The sequence below is a fragment of the Tachysurus fulvidraco genome, chromosome 8 (genome assembly GCF_022655615.1).
Source record: "Tachysurus fulvidraco isolate hzauxx_2018 chromosome 8, HZAU_PFXX_2.0, whole genome shotgun sequence".
NCBI lineage: Eukaryota > Metazoa > Chordata > Actinopteri > Siluriformes > Bagridae > Tachysurus > Tachysurus fulvidraco.
The window spans coordinates 7687107-7710569 of record NC_062525.1 but is presented as its reverse complement, the minus strand read 5'-3'; the positions used below and the strand labels follow the sequence as shown (position 1 = coordinate 7710569).

Sequence of the window (23463 nt, the reverse complement as noted above, 5' to 3'; positions counted from 1 at the left end):
TTCACCCCGTAGAGAGGCATGCCCCTGAGCAATTTAGTGTGCAGGCGTCACTGCTCTAAATGTACATGCAGACACATTAGCACTATGAATTTTCCAACAAGTGTTAAACCACGAAAATGATAACTGACGTTTGTCTGAAACTGAGAAAATGACGTTTGCTGGTCATCCTGAACACCAACTCCAATCACCCACCCTTGCTGGAAAAGGTTATTATTAGGAGACAGGCAAGAGTCAGGAAAAAATTATTTTGCCAATATTTACAAGGATAGATCTACAAAAAATTCACTGAACATACAAATGAGATCTTCAAAAGAAGTGAATCCGTTTCTAGTCTAAGCCGTGAAATCAATACGTGTATGAAAGTTGCACTGATTACTCCAACTCGAGTATATGGGGAAAAAAACAGGTTTATAAGGTACTGAATGTCTAACAATATACTGAATATAAGACTGAAGTCATTCCAATACCAGGAAAAGGGATCACACAAAGCTTCTGTAAGGAACTAATTTATACTGAACAGTACAAATACAAAAATGTCACTTGGACATTTTATTGCAAGACTTCCTCCTGGTATTAAAATGAAATGGCACGTCAACTTAGTCTGGAAAACACTGATATGGCTGGTCATTTGTGTGGGGTGATTTGATTTGGATCCAGGCGAGCATATTCGCTTAATCACAGCGGGGTCTGATGGAGGAAGGGAGGGAGAAATGAACACACTCACAGGAAAAGATGGATTCAATTTTGCTCATGGCAACGTCTGAATGAATATATCATTCTTCTATTAAAATCGCAATAGCCCTGAAAGGCTTGAATAAAGTGGAATGAAGATTTCAAAAGGAGAATCCCTGAGGAATAGGACAGACAGTGCTAAGAGATTTGAGTGAATCTTATTTGGACTTGTGGGTGTCCTTTCAATGATTCTAACTGTACTTGGGACTGAGCCTCTGCCTGTAGGCCACCACCTTATGAGTAAACACTGGACTACGTAATATACTACAGCAAGAGATCATCTGCCCTGTGCTGCTTAGTGTTTTACACATATTGAAACACTTATAATTCAAGTAAGGAAATTAGGAAAAAAAAATGTATGTCTGTGCAATACTTTCTTTTTTTCTATTGGAGTCATCACAAAATCTTTCTTGCTGAAAGATAAGAACTTAATTGCTGATATATTAGGAGGGCTTTGGTAAACCAAATGAAATTAAAGAACATTGGCTAATTGTCAAGTATGTCACATTGTTTATTAATGAAAGGATTTTACTTTAGGCTTAATTAGGGTATCGATTTACACAGCCCCCTTATGTAGCAGATTAAACCTGAGAGCAACTGCGGCTTTGTTTGTTTAATTCAACGTTCAAAAGAAATCCAACTAAATAATCAGACAATCTGTGGGCATTGAGGAAAGCAATCTTTGGAGAGCATCTGGACTATTTGCTCATGTGAGCTAGAAACTGGAATCTTCATTTTTAGTAGCACTGCATTATTTTTTAATAACTCCTCATTTACTGCAATACCTACACATCACACCTTTTAACAGTCTCTCATTAAAATTGTAAAATTGTTAAATATAAAATTATTCTTAGTGTCCTTTAGTGTCCTTAGTATTCATGTTTAGGAGCTGTTGTGCTGCTCCTAAACAAAGTGTGTGTATACATGAATATGCATATGTTTTGTGTAGGTCACCTTGTGCTGCCAATACAGCTCAGACTCATCTATGCATAGAGTTCACAAGACCTCTGAAGGTATGCTTTGGTATCTGGCACAAAGACAGCTGCAGATCTACAAGTTGGAGTCTCCATGGATTGGACTTCTTTGTCCAGCACATCCCACAGACGCTCTTTCAGATTGAAATTTTTAGAGAATTTTAGAAGTCAAGACATCTTGAACTCCGTCATGTTCCTTAAAACCATTCCTAAACAATTTTAACAGTGTGGCAAGCAGCATTTTCCTCGAAGATGCCACTCCAGTTAGGTTAATTCTTGGTCTGCAACAATGTTAGGCTGGTGATCCTCACATCCACATAAATGCTAAGTGCCATCTTTTCCACAAGTAAGAATTTCCCACTGCCATCCACATGGCGTTTTTCCAGTGTGTTGGATTGCGATACTGACAGGCTGGAGAAACATGTCACTAAGTTCTAAGCTTTGATTTCTTTACTTTACTACTTAGTTATTATGTGCATAAAATGTCTGCGGTATTATTTCCAAACAAATTTTATTAAACATTTCATGATCAACTTTAGAGTATTACAGGTAACCCTTAAATCAACAAATTCCTATACTACCTATAAATCAATCTAAATAAGACAGAATAAAGTACTGTTCTGCTTTTATCGGTTTTCACAAGTAAATCTAGCAGCACTTGATAAACTTAGAGAGGCTTGTGACTGTACCATTGTAATTTAAGGCAAAGTAAGCTGCAGTTTTAATTTTAAAGAAAAGTCTAAGCCCAATTCTATTAAGCAAGGTAAAGGTCAGCAATCAACGATGCTTTAACCAGGGACAGTTTTAATATATTTGGGTCAGCAAGGCCCCCAGCAGCCATTTTTAAAAATACATATAATGAGTTTATTTATTTAAGTCAGTAGTAAATTTGGAACAGTCATTGTATTATAATCCAAGGTTACAGCATTACAGTTTCTATACAAAAAGATATGACAGTTAAATGTGTGCATGGCAAAAAGAACAGAAATTTAAAGGGAAAACATATTCGGTGATAAAACAAAGAATTACTTTACAATCCCTGTCATTTAAAATCCTAAAAAGCCCTTTTTTGGATAAAATAAAATTGCTAGTTAATTTGCCCCAATATTAATACAATCATTATAAAATACAGTTCCAGAAGAAAAAAAAATAAAATAAAATCATATATACAAACATCTGTACACATGTGTATATATTGGGGGGGAAAAAAGGAGTGGAAAAGGTGTAAATATTCTGATTATATCATAATCCCTAAGCTCTGGAGTCTTGATCATAAAGTCAGATGGGGGTAGGGGGGGAGCAAGACCCAAAGATCTTAAGTAAATCAGCTGATTATTAAACTAATAATTATTCTAATGCTGTAAAACTCCTGCATGGTGACAGCAGACAGGTCAGACAGTCCTGATTTGTTCATTGTAGCCACATGCCTTTCAATTTACAGGCCTGTAGATGTGTGAAATGAATCAGATAATATACCCGGCACTACCACCTGGGTTGAGGCTTTGACTAATAATTGGTGAGTAGAAGAAAAAAAAAGGAGAGTCCCTGGACATGCCACCTCTTTCAGCGTGAAGATGATGAGGGACTTACTATGAACTCTAGGTTTTTAATCACGCTGTAAAGCCAATTCAAAATCACCCAAGCCCAGCGTCTAGGGAAGTGCCGAAGTTTCTCTCCGATATGCTATCCATTCTCACTGGACAATCCCCGAGTCAATAGACGTCTGCTTCCTTGTAGCTTTCGGAGGAGGAGGGGGTGGGGTTTTGCTCGGCAGTGGAGGGGGCAGATGCTAGAGAGATGGGAAAAACAGAAGACAAGAGCAAGAGGCAGAGACACAATAGAGTTAGGATCTGTGTTTTACATGTCATAAGAGCATTCACATTGAGCACTGTACAGTACCCTGTTCTTATTGAGGTGTTTAAAGGTGTCACGGTTTAGGACTAAATGTTCCCAGAACCCTGGTTAGAATAACGTCTTAGTAGTTTTTGATATTTTTAAATGGAAATGAATGTCATATAATTATGGGCAGCATGTTGGCACGCAGCTTGTGACTGTGGTCAGAGCTACAGTTCTTCTGCTCTCCAAAACTGTTAGAGTGTGACTTGCAAGCTTAGACTGTTCTACAGACTATCTGCACCGGTGGGTTTTATCTCTCTCAGAGCAGAAGGTTGCTCAACTATTGCAACACAGCAATCCAGGAAATGAGTCTGAACATTAGAGCCTTGGGTATGTGGACTTTGTGTACTCTCATAAGGGAGTTGTTCCACAAAATCTGTGTGTATATTCCACTGATCCAAGTGACTGCCCAGTGCTTAAAGTGCTATCCTTTTTGCAGTGGATGCAGAGAGAATGTGCACCTATCTCCTCCTGAAGTGCTTCAGGGGGACAGGTACCTCATACACCCCATTTCCACCAGAAAGAATCGGGTGCTGGTTCAGAGCTTGTGCTGGTTCGAAGCCACTGGCGAGCCTTCTAAGAACCGGTTTGCCTTTCCATGGGCTAGAGAGCCGTCACAGAGCCAACGTCACTGAATACGTCTCATCTTTCCCAGCAACCTTAGCGCAGCAGCGCCAAACACAAACACAACATCCACTATGGCGGATGTTGCTTCACTGTTGATGCTCATGGCTTTGCGAACCTACATCGGCATCCAAATGCGGCGAATCCAACGTGTACGTGCAGCTCGATGTAATTTTTATAAACGGAGGTTTCAATCAAGAATAACAGAAAGTACATAACATTATTTTATCATTAACACAGGAAAAAAAGGGTAGCCTTAGCATGTAGCTACCTACTATCATGTGTGCTGATAATTGATCATTTTGCGGTAAAGTAAAAGTGTATTAAACATTGGTATACTTAAGTTGCATTATCAAAGCGCTAACAGTAGCCCCGCCCCAAGCCCCTGACACAAACGGTTCTTAAGTCTAGACCAGCAACGTTTTGGTGCTACTTAAGAACCACTTTTCCTGGTGCAGAACCAGTGCTTTGGGTGTCAAAACAGAAAGAACCGATTGTAAATTAGGCTTTGGCTCCAAACCAGCAGTCAAACTGCCTTGGTGGAAAAGGGGCAATAGTGTCATGTCATCCCAGGAGGTTTGCTCTACTGAGACCTGTGCACCACCCTGTACTTCCAGATTCTACAAGGAGTATGGTCATCTCCTCAAAACACCTTATGAGTCAGACATAGATGATTTAGTTCCTAATGACCTTGTGGCACAGCCTAGGTTTTAAACACATGTTTCTATGAGCAGTGCTTAATGACCGTGGTTACAGGGGTCAGAGAATAGGCTACAGGAAAAGAGTCTAAATAGGGAAGGTATTTATAGAAAATATTACATCACGGTCACATCATGATTTTTGATTTATTGAAGGTCTTGAAATGTACTGTGTGTACACAGAGGTTTGTCATACTTTAGAGTTGAATGTTGCTGGTTGGACTAGCAGTGGGATAGCTAATGTTTTATGATTTGGGCAAGTCCATGCATACACAGTGAGTACTACAGTTATACTAGTACAATAATTTTATAGCTGCTTTTTATTGGATCCCGAGGTTAATGAGAAGCACTTGATGAAGCTCAGATTTAAGACTTTCGACTTTTTTAAATTAAATTGTCTTGAGTGTGTGTGTTGACCTGAGAAACTGTGACAACTGTTACATGTAAATCACAGGAGCCTAAGACAGGCATCAACTATCTCTATGCAGGAGTCCTGACACGTCCTCTAAACACACACATCAAGACATCACGTCAAGGACTACAAGCTACGGAGACAGCAATTATAATCCTGTGCACATACAGTGTGGGCTACACAGAGAATTTCATACACAAGTAACAGCCACCGGAAGGGCAATATAAAAGAGGAAAACACAGTGGAAGGATAAATGTATACCTCTATCAGAGATACTAACAATCAGATGATTTGATCATTTCTCTTTAGCCACAAGATAAATCATTCCATTTACTGCAAGTGAAAGGAGGAAGCAAATATCTAGTGATTACCACCACTAAAGGGTAATAGATAGAAAAGATTGGTCCAGTTGAAAAGAGCTGTGAATGAAAGAGTGGCAATTAATAAGGGAAGGCAAAGGTAAGTCAGATAAACAGACCAAATCCTAGAGGGGGAAAAAAAAACGAATAAAAAGGAAAACACTGAAAGTGAGTCAACAATGCATGATAATGAATGACTCGTATATTCATGCATTGCCTCACGATGCTCCACATATAGGGTGGCTGTGTTTATGGGAGAGTTTTCAAGCCAGTTAACGAGTAGACAAAGGTCAGATGCATACTTAGTGTCAGTCTTTGTCAGTCCTTGTGCTGCCAATTGCCATTTTACATTTCCGAAAACAATATTTGGAATTGCATATGATGTCTTCATTGATTGCATGAAAGGTACAAGGATGTTGGTGAATGCTCATGTGTTTTACCCGGTGATGTAGAGGAGGAGGAGGTGGTGTGGTTGGGCTGGGCTGCTCTGGGTTCTCCATCAGGTTTCCATAATCACTGTTTTTGACTGGCAGAGGAGGTGGAGTCTCACCATAGCCCATCCCATTCAGCTCCAGATCTATCATACAAATAAAATGAACACAATATTATAATACTGATACTGAGAAATAGAATATGCCGTGTTCTATTAATATTTAGTAACCAGTCTATTATACTGCTGTAAAGTGTTTTTAATGGCGCTAAAAACAACCCAAACGCAGCGACACCGGATTGGATAGGCAAACGTTATTTTCTCAATCCCACATAGATGATGATGACACACAAAGCAACCACTAGATCCTAAGCGTGAGGGCAGTACTCACGCAGAGGGAGCTTAGCTAGAGTTTTTCTCAGGAAGACAGTAAAGAACAATGAGCTTTATAAAAAAAAATGGCATTTCTATGAAGTCTATCATTGGTGTGAGTCTGAAAAAAGAAGTGTATTTGAAACAGAAGTTTGTTCTACCTCTAGCATGCTAACAGGTTTCTGTTTAGGTAACCATTATTTGAAGAAAGTAACTAGGAGAAATTTGACCAAGCGATATAGCTAATCAAAGTGACTCGCACCTTGTGCAAAAACAACCCACTTTTAATTGAAACTTACTGGAGGTGGACAGATGGCTGAAGGTAAGCCTGACCCTTGGAGTGATGGGAGGAGGAAGAGTAGAAGTAGACTGAGGAGCAACAGGAGCTGGGGACACGGAGAGCCTCTTATCTCCCAACACATTTATCACTTGACTTTTTGGTCTCTGGGGACGCAGTGGACTGATCTGAAAACAGTGAAAAGAAAATCAAGAAAGATTATGAACATACAATTCTATGGTCATCCTACTACTACTAATAACAATAGTAATGTCACATTGTGATATATATGATGTGGTACATTTATAAGCAAATCTCCATTGACTAACGCAGGGACTATCAAACCTTTTTCATCCATGGATGCTAGGGGGAAAAAAAAAAACTTTTTCCCAGGATGCCGCTCCAGACAAAGTCATTTTATGAATTATTAAATATGCAGGTAAATTGCTCAAATGTGTACAGTAATGCTTTGGCTATTTACCTGAGCTATAGAGATTTTTATTCCTGATCTTTCCACCGAGAAAACAAATTTTAATTCTAATTTATTTGTATGGCGCTTTTAACAATTGACATTGTCTCAAAGCAGCTTTACAGAACATAAACATAAGGTTAATATCAAGATTAATATAATACCAAAATTCAAGATTAATATTAAAATGTATTTGTATTTATCCCCAATGAGCAAGCTTGTAATTTGTTGACCTAATAACTATTAGGCTATATGCATACCTGTTTTTGAGGTAGTGAAATTAAGAATAAACCGGTTTCATTCCAGGGATAACTCAAACAGGATTATAAATACAATAACTTTGATAAAAGTAGGTTCACTTATGTAACCAAATTAAAAATGACAGACTAGGCTTTCATAGACTGCTTCTGCTTTATTGACCCCTGGGGGAGCAATAAGAACAAAAAAGAAATATAAGAATAGACCAAGTAAAACTCTGCAAGGTTACCAGGTGGATGTAACTGATTATTATGAAGTTACTATGAGCCGGTTCATTTTTAATCCACATCATGACGTTCATCACGAGAAAGTGTTAGCAAACTAATCTCTCTCTCACCGTCTCAGACAGGATGACCGCCTCAGTGGGCTGCATGGGAATGTCAGTGGCTTTCAGCTCCTTGTCGAAAATCTCTTGGTGTTTGCTGTTTCTTTTTTCTTTCTTCTTCTCCTTCCTGTCTTTTTCAGGCTCATCCCGGTCTAGCTTGTCCTGAGACTTAAAGTGCTGCTTCTTTGGCAAGAGGGGCTCCAGAGCAAAGCTACAGCAAGACAGGAGAGAAAAGGAAATATATGGGTGGGTGAGTAGGTGGGTGAAGAATCAAAAAAAGGATGAGAGTTTAGATGTGAAGAGGAAGATGGAGAATAAAAAAAGGAAAATGGAGTAAGTAGAAACGTGTGGGAAGGAAGGAAGGAAGAAATGAAGAAAATAAACAGTGATGAAAGAGAGTGAAAATTTCAGCATGGATGTCAAAGCAGTTTTTAATATCATAACGACATCTGTACAATGGAAAGGAAATGGAAATAAGTCTCTGACATTTAATCTGCATTCAACAGAGATGCCACAAATGGGGATATGGAATATTTGGGCATGACAACGTGATATTTACAAATGAGAAGAAAATTAAAAGGGAGGAAAAAAGGGCTGTGGTGTGTATCTATTGTTGTCTTGTTTTAGGCCAAGGTATTGTTTAAAGTCTGATCTGAATAAAAACTTCTGCCCTTTCTGCCTGGTCTGTTCCAGGATGACTCCAACCCAGCCATAGAGCATGAGAACTCAGGGAAAGGTTTGATGTTTACTTAATCATTTAAACCGTATACTATGATCTAAAATGTTAGACAGTGCTCTTCACTACCATCATCAACTGAGAGAATATCTTTTGGAAGAAGTGTTCATCACTCCATTAGTGTTCCAACACCTAACAGAATCTATGCCAATGTACACCAAAGATGTTCATAGTACTTTACTTTATGCTGTTCTTTATTTTGGCAACTCTCCATCACGTCAAGTTTATCACCTCATCAGATCAGCACAATAAACTGAGCATTCTGTAACCCCTAAATCACCGTCTTAATGAGAAAAAGCTCCTATTTATACCCATCGATCCTACAAAACTCAAGCACATCTGAATGCTCACAGAATATCCAGTCTTCCTATCTCTTACTGCAAAAACGGTAGTAAAAAAAAGTTTAAATGACATTTACCATGTCAACAGAGTTGATGGGAATTTGTTTCAGTGCCCTTCTCACATACCCAGTTCTGCCTCTCATAATTGGTATTTTTAAGTGCTGGCGCCGGATTGAACGAATCAGACCGCTTCAACCAGACGGATTAACCGATCAAATGAAAGAGCATGTGGTGCGATGCCCTTTGCAATTAAATACCAGTGGAGGGCATCGCTGATGAGATCACACTCTCCAAACACGAGCTAATTAATCCTTCAGGCTGGCAATACAGTACCCGCTATGCAGGAACTGGCAGGAAGCTCTTAATAAACACACATACAAGCACACCCCTCACTAACCCTACACAAGAGACATTTCTTTTCACAAACCCATTCTTAATGCACTACCAGACTTGGTAGTACATTTAAAAGAGTGGATGCCTTTTTTTGATGACTATCACGGATTCAGAGAAAGGCAATGGGTGGTGGAAATTAAAAGCTTTGTGGTACAAAATTTCGAGAAGTCACACAGTGAGGAATTCAGAGAATCTTTTCAGCCCTGCATCAGTGCATGAATGAAAGCGCACACTCCAGCTGTTAGGCATACTGTGGCATTAGTGTTAGGCTTTTTTTTCAGGACATTTTTAATGTTGGAACAAATAAGGTTCCAAACTTAAACATAAACATGCTGTTATAACACACACAGCTGCAGATAATCAGCCAACCTTCCCTTTTTCATGGGTTAAAAGAAAAGCATAACTGTATCTACATAAGGCAAAGTGCCTTGAACGATCACTTTGATGCTAATTGCTTAATATCCATTAAGATACCTTCTGCATGTACGGATTGCTCTACATTATAACTAGAAAATGGCACGATTACGAAAATAGTGCACTTTGCAATGATCTGTGGTGCAATACCAATATGTCCAGGGGTTCTAGACATATGGCCATTGTACAGCTGTTGAACTAATACCCTTTTCACAAAATAAAGTCTTTAAATACGATTATTTAGACAACTGTAAATGAAATTTAGCAGCTTGGTTACTCCACACCATTACAACCTTTAACCATTAAGGTAGTTTTACTGTCATTTTTACATTGATTTGCTATTAATTGATGAGCAAAGAATTATACTTATACACCTAGTGGTAATGCAGAGTAACTAATTTACATTCCAGCATGTTTTTTTTTTTGGTTAGTGTAATCAAATACATTCTGCATTATAATGATATAATAATAAATTTAAGTTCAATATTTATCATACTTAATTACTTCTTAATTTATTACTTTGGATGTTTCTGTTCTGATGTAAAACTGAGTGCTTTTTTTGGCATTTAGCAGACACCCTTATTCGAACTCATGACCTTCCGATCAGTAGTCCAACACCTTAACCACTGAGCTACTACATGCCTAATGCTTTCAACCTTAGAGAATGAGAAAACATTTTCACCTTTATCTAGGTGGTCAGAAACATCTCAAAATTTAATGTACAGGTCTACTAGTGTAGGGCTTGTGTCAAAGTCATAATAAAATGTTCTTTCCTACAGTTGGTGTTCCTTTCAGTAAAGTTGGTGTAAAGCTCAAAAAGCTCTACTGACATGAAAATATGGATCGTTTTATTGAGTGGTGATGAAAGTGTGTGTGTTGTACCCATCAGATCCTGGTCTTGATGGCGAGTTGTCTGATGATAAGGAGGTGACAGACACGACAGACAGAGGTCTCTGAGACGAGGGCATGGTGAAGGAGCGCACCATCGACCGTGGACGTGTACCACGACGCTCGTCTGCTGTTGGGGGCTGAAAAACACACACACACACACGCACGCACGCACGCACACACACACACACACACACACACACACACACACACACACACACACACACACACACACACACACACACACACACACACACACACACACACACACACACACACACACACACACACACACACACACACACACACACTTACTTTATGCTCAGGGCTTGAATGCTTCAAATAAGTTTAAAAGGGCTGTTTGAGCTTTATAAGCTATTAAAGCATGCAGCGCATACAGACTTCCCACATAAATCAAACCGAGTCACTTTTTAACTGTTCAGATAAAAAGAAAATTATAATAAAACACAGAGGGCAGAACAAAGATGAACTAAGTAAAGTAAGAAATTGTGAGAATATTGAACTCTGATAATAAAAGTGTATGCACAAGCAGGGAGTTTGCGTGCTGATCCACCCTGCTTTCCCTTTATACAGTTGGAGACTCGACAGGAATTCTCACCAACCGTCATAAAAAGGTGAGTCAAACTGTTCACGCATGACTGCACACAACCAGCATGACACAGGACACACATGTCTCCCTCGATCACGCTCACTCACTCACTCACACAAATACACTGCCCTTGAAGTGGCATGTTAATGCACATGCTGTACATCCAGTCTCCACATGAGCCATCGTTGAAGAGAGAGGTAACTGACCGTGAGCCACAGAAGCTGATGATCAATACCTGCTGGGAGCAATCACTAATACCCTAACTGTCTCCTCATCCACTTCTCCCCTCAGCTTATTAATTGTCCCTCTTTCTCTTTTAATCTTTCTCGCACTGAGTTTCTCCTGTTATTAATGGGGCAATTAATTAGGCGACTCAGCAGGCATGTCTGTGGATGAGGAGAGTTCAGGGAAGGGGCAAAACCCACTGCAGGACTTAAGGACAGTTAGAGGAAAAAAAAACTGTAAGTGGAGTCAGTGGACAATTGTTAGGGATTTGTCAAAAATCAGCAAACAGAGAACCAAGGTACATTTACACTGGGTGGCTAATTATTTAGCCAGTCAGCTATGTTGACATGTCAGCTATTTGAGCAGCTGCTATTTGTTCTGATTTGTTGGTCTGGTATATTTTTTATGCAAAAATGATATTTTCTCTGAACTTGCAACCTCCAACTAGCAAAGCTGTTCGTGTAAAGATTCATATGCACGGTGAAAACGCAGCTCTAATTATGAACACTAATTATGCACTTAGGTGAAAAAGTGATGCATATTTTGTTTTAACGTATGAGCACTCCTGGTTTAAATCTCAGTATTAGAATTTGTTTTCCAAGTAGATAGAATCACTATGGGCTAAGACCATCTGCTGAATGCCATAAATATGACTGTAAATGCAAATCCAGTCAAAGTGGGAGTTCTAGTCTTATGTCCCCGGGCGTATTTCGGCTCTCTGTTTGTCTTTCTCTTCCTCCCTTACAAGCTACGTTTACATGCAGTCTAATAATCCATAAATAACCCAACTGAGAGCTCAAATGGGAGTGTATACACTTCAATCAGAACAGATTAAACCAACTGGGGACAATCTGAATGAAATTTCTCTCCGATTGAACGAGGTGGATAATCCTTTCAATAATCAATTAAATTGAATAATGACCATGTTTGTTTGCTTTCACTAACAAAATCTGGGTCTCGATGCACTCTTTCTGTAATAAAATGTTTGCGCAAGAAAACACAGATAAATTTTAATCCAATAAACAGGTTTAAATCTGTTTAAAATAGCTGTGAGTTTAAACTAACATTATGAGGTAGAGGCAAGCTGATTATTGACATGAATTCATATGAATTTTTAAAGCCTTTGCATGTTATGTCCACTCTCTCGCTAACTTTTTCTCCCAGAAGAAATGGGTTAAACAGAGGGATTGACAGAATGTAATCACTACTTTAGTAGAATATATTACAGAGAATACAAGCAACAATTGTGGCAAGTTTAAGCTCATGACCTCAGTCAAAGCTAATGGCGAACACCCCAGCTGTATGCTAGTTTAGTACGTTGTCTTGATTTCGATCTCTATCCATGTGGGTAAAGATGTCAGAAATCAGACATTTGCATGCTGTATATGTCTGGAATTGTGTCCTTTACAGCTGTCTGGAAACCCAAGAGGTGCATCTTCTTTTGGGAACCCTGGAGCTTTTCTTCTCTTCTTTGATCAGATACAGAGAAAGGGAAAGTCTTGTATTTTCTTCTTGTTTTGTTTGAAATAGGTCAGGTAAAAACTCGGTTTGTGTTGTCAAGAGGCAAGCTTACTTTTCTATATTTCTTAGAAAATAAGCATCAGAATGACAAATTTGGAATCTGATCTCCTGTGAGTTTTCAGGCTTGGTGGTTTAATTTTTCAGAGAAACAAAGAGGGTTGTATTACTATAGTAATAATCGATAACTCCTGTAAATCCACAGACATCTTGCAAGATGTAGTACCTTGCGGTTACCTCAGAAAAGAAAATAATTCCATGTCACACATGATGAACATCATTCGATTTGGGTCTCTCTTCACTGAATTTATATTTACAACACTTAAAATACGACAGGGCTTCTAAAAAACAAATATAAATGACCTTTAATATATTAAATGTTGAAAAAACATTTGCATAGTTTAATAAATAGGCACTTATTCAGAAAGAATCCTATTAATCATAAGTAAGAGTATACTGATGGTGGTTTTTAAAGGAGTGCTGAAGAGAAAATCAAAACTTGGTAAGTTTTCCTTAAGTTTCAGTTCAGTTCTTACCAGTGATTTCACACCATACTGTTTCTCCACCTTCTCCTTTAACTGTTTGAAGCACGCCTCCAAACGCTCGTGGAAGGGTCGCAGGGCCTCGGTCACCTTCTCACCGTGAATACGCACACCTTCGGCCAGGTATGGGATCTGAAACGAAGTGCATGTGCAAGCAGAAAACAGGATTTTTATGTTTTACATACCAATTAAAATATATACACATCGATATATATGTATATTGATATATACACACATCACTTACAGTGAGTGCCTTTTTAAAATGTACAGCCACCAAAATAGTTCTGAACAAAATCATATTTTTATGAACAGATTAAAAAAAACTGCATGAATATTAATAGATATATATATTTTTAATTTATAGCTCAAGGTTTATGCTGAATGTTTTTCTGTCCTGACTAAAATGTGGTTCTAAAAAAAATAGTTTATTAACTTTTAACAATAGACATCATCACAAAGCAGTTTTACAGAAATCAAATTTATATTTAGTTCTCAATTAGGTCCAAATAACTAAATTTCAAAGTAGTACTTGACAGATTTAACACAAAATCCCTAGTGTATATCTCTGGCAAGGGCTTGTTCCTAATAAGCGAGCCAGAGGTGACAGTTCCTTCGAAAAACATGAGGAAGAAACCTTGAACGGAACCAGACTCAAAAGGCAACCCATCGTCTTCTGTGTGACAGACAGACTGATATTCTAAGCCATTTCCCCATTATTAATGTCTCCAGTCTGTCCATCCCTGTAGTCTTTTTACAGTGTATAAATTTAACAACTGCATAAATAATTATAAAAAGAATATAAAAGAAAGCATTTCCTGATGTTTATTCGTGAGCAACTGAAGGATTCTAATGTAAACTTGGATCTAGACAGCCCAGATGCTTCAGAAGTTCAACAGATCTCAGCTCTTCCCTTTACTGCAATTTGCTCAACACACTGTGCATGTGCTGCATTATGGTTCTGTCATTAGTGTGTGGTTTCTCAAAACTCTCTCCAGAAAAAAATGCTGCTTGTCCATCAGCCGCCCTCTTAAACACACGTCGTGCGAGATGTGTTTCTCATGTGGCGCAGTATTCCTGGTCCAAACTCTTGCCTCTCAGATCTGATTGATTTCTCAGGGGTTGTCAGTCCAAATCTGTATTCTGGTTGTGTTTTTTTTTTTTTTTTGATAGGATGCCATCAGAAAGGAACATTCTGGACCAACTTCTATCACACACTATGTACAAACACTAAACATTGCTTCACCACATCCCTGTAAGTATCTGATACGTCTCTGGTGTCGATTTTGCAAGACATATTGCAGGGCAGTGTGTATTACTATGGATTTGGTACAAGGCTTCATTCTGGGGCATCAATCAAACGCAAAATATCCCATTTTCTGCTGATTTTGAAAGCCCTGGGTTCTCCCCTGAATTAGTCTATGCAATTTCACAAACATTGTATATAAGAACTAGCCCTGCAGACATCTACACAGTGTTTACTAGAAACAAAGTTAGTAAAAATCCCCATTTCCTTCAAACCTAACAGCAGAATGAATTGAGATTTTCTGGCAAATATAAAGCCCAAGCCAGGTTACTGAGAGATATGAGACAGCAAACGCAAAAGTCTGTCACTAGGAGCTGACGCAACGCGTAGCAATCAGCTGCCTGATCACGTCCGAACACAGGCCCTGACTCACTTTAGACATAATTATGTGTTATTCACAGCCCAGCATCAAACAGCAAGTCGAGGGTGTCTTGCACTGCTTGATGCATTGATCATCACTACAACTGGTCAGTGGGTGTCTATTTACGATACGCCGTGGTTTAATGATGGGAAAATTATGGAGTTTTATGTTCATCCACTTTTTTTTCTCAAGTGCAGTTTGAACAACAAATCAATGTAAAACATTATCTGATCTTTTTCCCAATGACACAATGACAGCTGTGGCATCACATTCCTGCTGCATACCAGTGATTCCAGGATAGACTCCTGATCCGCCATGACCCTGAGCTGGATAGAACACTCACTGAACATAGAAGAATGAATAAATCCTTTTCCTCTGGCCTGTTTTCTTTTCTTCCATCCAACCTCTGCAGCTGTTGCACTAGTATTAATACTAGCCCAACAAACACCCCATGTGGGCTGCAGGGGTTAATTTTCTATTGTATTTCTTTGCAAAATGTGAAAGATTTAAAAAATAAACACAATCGATCAAAACGATATACAAAACCAGTTAAGTGTAGGTGAGAAAATAACACCTTTAGAGCTTTATGTGACATTTAAGGCAGCGGTTCTCAGGTCTACCTGTCTAACTATGTAATTTACAATGAAAGTCTAAGGGCAGTTAACGATACAATGGGGAGAAGGATTTATGCAGAACATTTACAGGGATTCTTCAGGCAAAGTATCTATTAACTACAATAAATCTGTAAAGATGAATTCCAAGTATCGGTTCCAGTGATAGAAAGTTTCCTGTAATTATTAACAGATTAAGTAGATCTTGCTCTCTGGTCTCATCTTAAGACCTTTTCTGCTTTAGCATAATAGCGTGGGTTTTATAGACATGTATTCACTAAACTAAAACCCTTTGATTTCATTCAGTTTTAATGCTCATTATTAAAATACCACCTGACTGGGTGAAATGGTTTGAGATTTCCGACAAACATGCTCAAAGTATAGGAAAGCAAAAATCATGCAATAATAAAATGATTTTATAAATATATGTGGTATAAGTGGTAAATATATGCCTGTGCAAGCATTTCCACATTCACAAGGCGTAGCAGTGCAGTGCAGCTTTAGGATTAGCTTGGCTGTTAACCCAGAAATGCTGAACGCATGCAAATAAAGAAAAATCCGATCCTGTATCAGCAACCGTCTTTTAATATTCCTGGGGAAAAAAGATCATCCTGACACCATCACTTTCATACAGGGAAATAGAGGTAATGTGGAGTCTGTGAATATGGTGGTTTTAGATCCGCTCTGAAACACTGAATTTAACCCAATTTCTCAGCATTCATTGATCAATATTTAAGTATTAAAGTTTAAGTATTCTTCTACATTTATTTTTCAGAATAAACATATACTTTCCTTTGTGTTATACACTTTTTTGTTTTTCTTTTGCTCAATTTTCAGGCTTTGTGAATTCAAGCAAGAACTGTCAACTAATGTATAAGTCAATAGGTCAAATCTACTCATGCAACATCGCATCATGTGAATTTGACAAGATGCCAGAAGAAAGTGTTTTCACACTGACAGCTTGCGACTTGCACTTACTGGAGCTGTGGGTTTATCAACGTCCGATTGTCCATCTCACAATGGATCTGCGTTTGAATTTGCACACACTGGACTATTCCACTCGTATCACAAAGAATTCTGACCTCAGCCTAAGGACCAACAGCTGCTTCATAATTTTTTCATTTCTTAAATTTTTCTTTTTTTAATTTTTTTTTTATTTTGTTTTTAATAACAAAAAAACAAAACAAAACAAAACAAAAAACAGCTCCAGGCTAACAGTGTTATTTGGTCTAACATGGAGGCAACATGTCATAAAAAGCATCATCCTCCTTCCCCAAACATTGCATTAGCTTCTGCTTATACATGAGCCTACTGATAATTTCCTGGAAAATTGTACTAAGTGGCACTTCAGGTGATTGCCAGGTCAGTTTTTCCAAGATTGTGATTCTGGCTCATGTTCACCGCCGATGCCAATTATCTTTGTATTAACATACCGAATGAGCTCCAGACTGAAGATAAGTGTCCTGATGTGCAGCAAGCTGGAACATTTTATTTAGAGCATCACACACAACCAAAAAATGCTGAATCTAATTAACAGATTTTTTCCCCCCGCACAATATACTCCTAACCCACATATACTCCATCTTGTTTAAATGAGTCCTATATGATCCAGTGACTGCTGCCCAGGCAGTTTCTTTCAAAACCTCAGCCCCTGTTGTTAGATAAGTTGTTATAGACTGCCTGCCACTTCACAAAATGGCCTGTACATGTCATTTTCCTTCCTAGCGCATCTATAAAGGCAGCGAGTACTTCAGCACCTATTACACAGTGAGGAGGGTCATGAGTTGAAGGTAAGTGTGTGTGACATGTGCCCTAAAGCAGATAACAACCTGCACAAGGGAAGAGCTCACCAAATCAAACACACATGCATAGCACTGAACAAGCTTAAGATGCATGACACAAAGGGAAGAATGCTTAGAAAACAAATTAAAGTGTGTATTATTATAATAATAATTACATAGATACAACAAATCATGAAGTCACTAAGCAGCAAAAGAGGTATGAAAAAGCTATAATGTTCTTGGCCTGTTCCATGTTTTGGCTGCCGTAAAACACAGCTAACTACCGTAAAACAGTGGTAGCTAACAACGCATGAGTGATTTAACTACACAAGATGCCTTAAAACAGCTTAGTGCATTAAAACATACCTTCATAGATAACAAATAAAGCATAAGCATTTTCCTATATACTATTAGAATGAATTTAATTATAAAACATTATCTGCATGTAAGTCACCAATACTGCTATATTCTTGCAGTACTGGTACTGTAATTTATAACAACCTGATAATGAGTGTGTTTAGAGAGTTCGAATGAACACATATTTCTCTATCAACTCAACACTGGACGATTAGCACAATGCTGAAAATAGGACTGATTGATGCAACTGCATATAGTTATAGAAGCAATCAAACACTGCACTCAAGCATATGCTGCTTTTGGCTAAACATTTGTGAGAACATATGCTGAAGCATCTTCCAGATACTTTCTTTCTAAATGTGTTATGCGCACTTAGTATTTCCTTGTGCTTGACACTTTATTAGTGCACATTTTACAATCCTGCCGCAACCTGCTAATCCGGCACCATAAAACAAACAAGAGAAATAAGTACATTTTCACAAGAGGTACATGATTGCTTTTATTAATCTAAAGGAAGAGCTGTAAATTGAGATAATACAGAGATGCCTAGCTTTGGTAAAGCAGAGAAGTATAGCTCATCTCTCTAGTAAAGAGAAGTACAATCATACAATTCAATGTTTTTTTGACTTGGATGTTTTTTTTAACAATTTGTGCAGCTACTAAGCGGAGAAAATATAACTGACACCCAGCTGAAATCAGCCTCGATCAGCAATAAAACAGCAAAAAATATGAGTACATGTATGGTAGTGTTTAAGAAAAATAGCAGTAAATCAGTAACCAGTTCCAAGGGGCTAGTTTAAAATAACAGCGGTGTGGAGTTTAATTAGAGAACTCATTCATTCTGTGGATTCTGTGCAGGTGTCATTAATTATCCTTCATTATAGACGAAGGGAACTGGAAGTAAAATGGGCCGTTCCAAACATTGTTCCGAGGAACAACGTAATTTGATTAAAAAGTAAGAAAGAAGAAAGAAATGCAGCAAATTAAAGGATGCTCATCTAAAATTCTCTCAAATGCTTTAAAATGGCACCAAAACCCCGAAACACACAGAAAAAAACGAACTACTGTTAAAACAGTTTGAAGGATAATCAGAATGGCAAAGATTCAGCCAATCATCACCTCCCGGAAGATTGATGGTCTAAAATGACCTGTAAGTACAGTTACAGAAAGAAGACCTTTGACTGAAGCTAAGCTATGAGAAAGTAGCCATAGATGTGGAAAAGACTCATTTACACAGTGCTACTTATAAAAATTTGCCCATGAAGAGTATCATTATCATTTTATGCAGTGTGTTTTATACTGCTTTTTTTAGTAGTTAGCAGCGGTCTTGTCAGAAGTGTCTCTGGCTGGTTTTTATGTGTCACTTGTTTAAGATCAGAATTGGCTTTGGGACAGAAAGCGCTGTAAAAGACATACCTGCCAAGCGATCAGGTCCTTCAGCTTGTCAATTTTCTCCTGGTCCTCTGGGTGTTCCTGGACGTACTTCTCAGTGAAAAAAGCCTGCAGAAGTCAAGATTAAGAGGGACAGGGCTTTGAGTTCCTTCTAATGACATCCAAGTGCACATTTGTATTATACTTCCCATGAATCCTGTATTCATAATGCATTCTATTTATAATGTGCTCTGTACCAAGCCATACATAATACCTTAAAATACCTTGAATACCTGCTCACAAGTAGTTATAGCTATATGAGAAACATGCCAAAGCTTTTCATTTCATATTCCTGGCAGCAAACTGAAGTTGGGCCAGCAGCAGCCATTCTGTTGGGCCAACATTTTGTCTGTCATTTTGCTCTTTGGGTCAACTTTGTGCCAACAAGGTCAACAAACTTTAAATTCACCTTCCTAATGCTGGTCTACAGCTGACAGGGTTGTTATAAAAAGTGCCCTTTGCCAACATGAGTCTGTGCTAGGCCAATTTTCACAGGGTTGTTCACAGTGCTCCTTCGCCAATGTTGTTTTGCTGTGTGGCCCAAAATAAACGCTGGACTAACTGCAGTGCTACTTAATGCATTATAATACATGTTCACAAGAACGCCGTTATGAACAGCCTTATGTAACTTAGAGACATATGTGCCAGAAAAACCCCCCAAAACAAAACATTTAAATACAATCTATTTATAGTTTAAGTTATCACTTAGAATATCGGGAAATATCTCACTATCCTCATTTTCCCAACATGCTCCAAGTTAATATGACTTCAAATGCAGCATTCTCCTTACAAAAAAACTTCAGCATAGCCATGATTGTGGGTTAAAATGCTTATCTTTAAAAACGGTCAAAAGTTAAGCGGTCTGCGTTATAAAAAATACATACAGGACTCAAGGGACTTGTTACCTTGAATTCTAAGTCTCAGTCTCGGATGTCACGGCAACGAACGTCTGTTGTATATGACATAAAATTGGAAACACTTTTTAACACGGGAGTTTCAGAGGAGTCATCTGATTGGCTGGATTCTACAAGATTTTCGAGATTTTAACAGTCTGCCTAGAAACAAAGCTGTTGTGAATTTCCTTCATGGAACAATGAAGCCGTCATGTTTACAGCTTTGACAGTGAGTGGTTATGAGGATCAGAACAGTGAATTTTCCAAATGATGTGAAGTATAGACTCATTCATTTGCATGACTTCTTAAAGAAAGGATCTATGTTTGCACGCTGTTTTTTTTTAATTTTTTTCTAGGGACATCGACTTTACATTCTCATGCTTCTAAACCTGACGTGAAGAAACCAATCACAGATCTTCTTTAGGAGTCCAGACCTGAAGTCTGAATCTCTGGCTAAAGGAGATTTCCCTGATACAAATGTAGCACTATCGAAAAGAAATAGAGATACCATTAAATTTGCTACTGTATATTCTATTCAGACGGGAATGGGAAATAACTGCTCATTTGCAGCCGATTGTCTGTTGTTTTTTTTGTAAACAAATCAGTGATTTAAATTGTGTTTTGCGAGCGAACTAATCAAATGATCTGATCTAAAAGGCAGAAGTAGGAAGAAAAACATTCTTTCTAGTTGTCTGAAACACATTCAAGTTACACTGCATGTAGAAAAAAAAACCCCATAAATATTACATCATATGATTTTCTATAGAGTGTAGACCAGGTGAAATTGCTTCTTGGAACTATATAATATTGCTACTGCAGTGAGGCAATATTCCCCTGCAGTTGAGGTATCATTTCCATCAGATAGTAAGATAAAGGAAAAGAGACCAGCAGGCTTCTAACTTGCCTGAGAATATTATATAGGCTTAAGTTGTGTGTTGTATTGTTGAGTTTTCAAGTCACTATTACATGGGTATTCCTATATGTGTGCAGTGCACCTTCATATCTAGTCAGTCTGCTTTTCAGATGTAACAACACATGCATTGGCCGGGAATTTTGGTCGGAGAGTTGTAAAAGCAGGCATGTAAATTCACACCAAAACTGAAGACACGGCTGCAGTTAAGCTGTTTTGTGTGTGTGTGCAAAATCATTTTGAACTTGAAATTGGATGCACTTCTAAGCTTTATAGAAGCCTATTTGAGGCAATTTGTGCAATTTTCCTAGTTTAGATGTATTTTACAAATTCAATCACTTTTTAAACACTGTTAAATCCTGGAGAGGATTTCTCTACACTTGGAAATAAGAAGTCTGTTATCTCCGGCATTGCGTCATTGTTTTGAGCGTTTGATGGATAAAGCAGAGAAGTAAACAGTCATCAGAGTGCACGCTGAGCTTTTTGCTACTTCCTTGATGGCACTTCACATTTTATTTTTGCATTCATTTGATTCCTGCAGCACTTGAGTGATTAGTTCCTTTGGAGACATCATGCAGGTATCTAAACAAATGATTTAGATATTGCTGCTACAATTAACAAGACAATTAGTCTCAATGAGCCATTCCCCAAAAGCTAAAATCCATCTGAAGATGAAGATGCTTTGTAGTATTTAATATTTATTACACTTTTATCTTTTAGCATTAAGTATTTAACGCCGGTTATTTAGATCAATTTAAAGGAATGATTTGTGCTTTAATTTTAGGTAAAAACATGCTTCTCACCTTTTCATAATTAGCAAAGCCACCCATGACGGCAGGGTCCACGATGCCGTTGAGCAGCATAGACAGGGGGTTGATGGGAAGGTTGGGGTCATTGAGATGGCGCTGGACCATGTTGTTGATCTTCTCATTGGTCAGTTGCATGGTCTCAACAGCGTTCTCCAGGGGGCTAATCTCTTCCTGTAAACACAGAGATATGCAGAGTTTCATATTAAAATGAAAAAATTAAACATAATAGTAACTCCCTGCTGATAGGTGCAGAAGGATAAATTAAAGCTACAGAAATTGCTTGATTGCTTCAAAATGTTGTGTAATAAAATATAATACAATTAAATAAAATGCTATTTATTTGTTTTGTTTTTTAATATGAAATGAACAGTGAAGGATGGCAATTATTTTTGTCTGTTTCAAGTTCTTTTATAAAAAAATTATGGTACCAACACACAAGTCCAAGTCTGTATATGTGTATATGTAAGAACACAAGTCTGCATTAATGCATTTAACTCAACCTCCTTAGACAATATCCTAAAATAAACTACATCAGAAAATGTCATGTCCAATGCAGTTTTATGGGGAAAAAAATTGCAAAGGGCTTATAATAAAAGGTAATCTGTTCATCTGGATCTTTACTCCCAGGACTGGATATTTATTTATTGCAGATTGTCCCTTATTGATTCACCGTCTGTGAGAAGGATGTCACACCACACTGTGACAGACTGAAGCTGAGACCAAAACAAATCTGCCTGTTCCTGGCCACACAACACAGCTCTACAAATAGCTAATGAGAACATCGTGAGGATTATCAGAATAAACAACGACAGCTGAATATGGACAGAAATATAAAAAAAATACACATGGTGAAGAAGGTGTGAGGGTAAGGATTTGTGTTTGTGATTATGGGAGTTTGAGTCACACACACACACACACACACACACACACACACACACACACACACACACACACACACACACACACACACACACACACACGCGGGGGGGGGGGGGGGGGGTGAGAAAGATAGTGGGAGATTTGTGTTGGAGAAGTACTCATGCGGAGAAAGCTGCTTTGTCAAAGATTTTCTAAAATCCCGATCAAAGCCTGAATTATAGAACACAATCCAGACTAATTAATCGGCACAAAAGTGTTAACTTCAGCACAAAAACTGAGATTTAGTGAGGATATGTAGAACTATCCCATAGTGCTAACAGGCCACTTTCTCAGACTGATAAAACAGCTGTGTCCCTTTGTCTCTCTCTCTCTCTCTGGCTGTGTATATACTGTATATCACCCTGCATTCCTTATGTCTATTCCTCTTTCAATCTCCATCTGTTTCTGTCGGTCTTTCTCTTTTATTCATGGTCTATTCCATGCTCTCTCTGTCGCTCACCTCTAATTTATTACAACCCTCATAGGCACTTTAGATGAAGGACAATTAAAATGGCAAACTTACTGAGTAATTCGGCACGCTGTGAGTACATTTCTAAGCCATTGCCTTTGTCGTTTGAGGTGTTTTTAAGCGAATT

The 23463-nt window shown here is 38.2% G+C and overlaps 1 protein-coding gene across 2 annotated transcripts in view; it reads right to left on the bottom strand.

Annotated features, from left to right (window-relative positions):
- Positions 1 to 2200: 2200 nt before the first annotated feature.
- The window catches only part of dock1 (dedicator of cytokinesis 1), a 261452-nt gene continuing 240189 nt past the window's right edge, over positions 2201 to 23463 (bottom strand). For both annotated transcript variants that reach the window (XM_027132789.2, XM_027132790.2), the window contains exons 45-52: positions 21944 to 22120; positions 19323 to 19406; positions 13488 to 13625; positions 10593 to 10738; positions 7839 to 8037; positions 6797 to 6962; positions 6136 to 6272; positions 2201 to 3495 (exon numbers count right to left, since the gene is read on the bottom strand). In XM_027132789.2, the coding sequence (XP_026988590.1) occupies positions 3400 to 3495; positions 6136 to 6272; positions 6797 to 6962; positions 7839 to 8037; positions 10593 to 10738; positions 13488 to 13625; positions 19323 to 19406; positions 21944 to 22120 (1143 nt within the window). In that variant the 3' untranslated portion in view covers positions 2201 to 3399. The remainder of the gene's footprint in view (positions 3496 to 6135; positions 6273 to 6796; positions 6963 to 7838; positions 8038 to 10592; positions 10739 to 13487; positions 13626 to 19322; positions 19407 to 21943; positions 22121 to 23463) is intronic.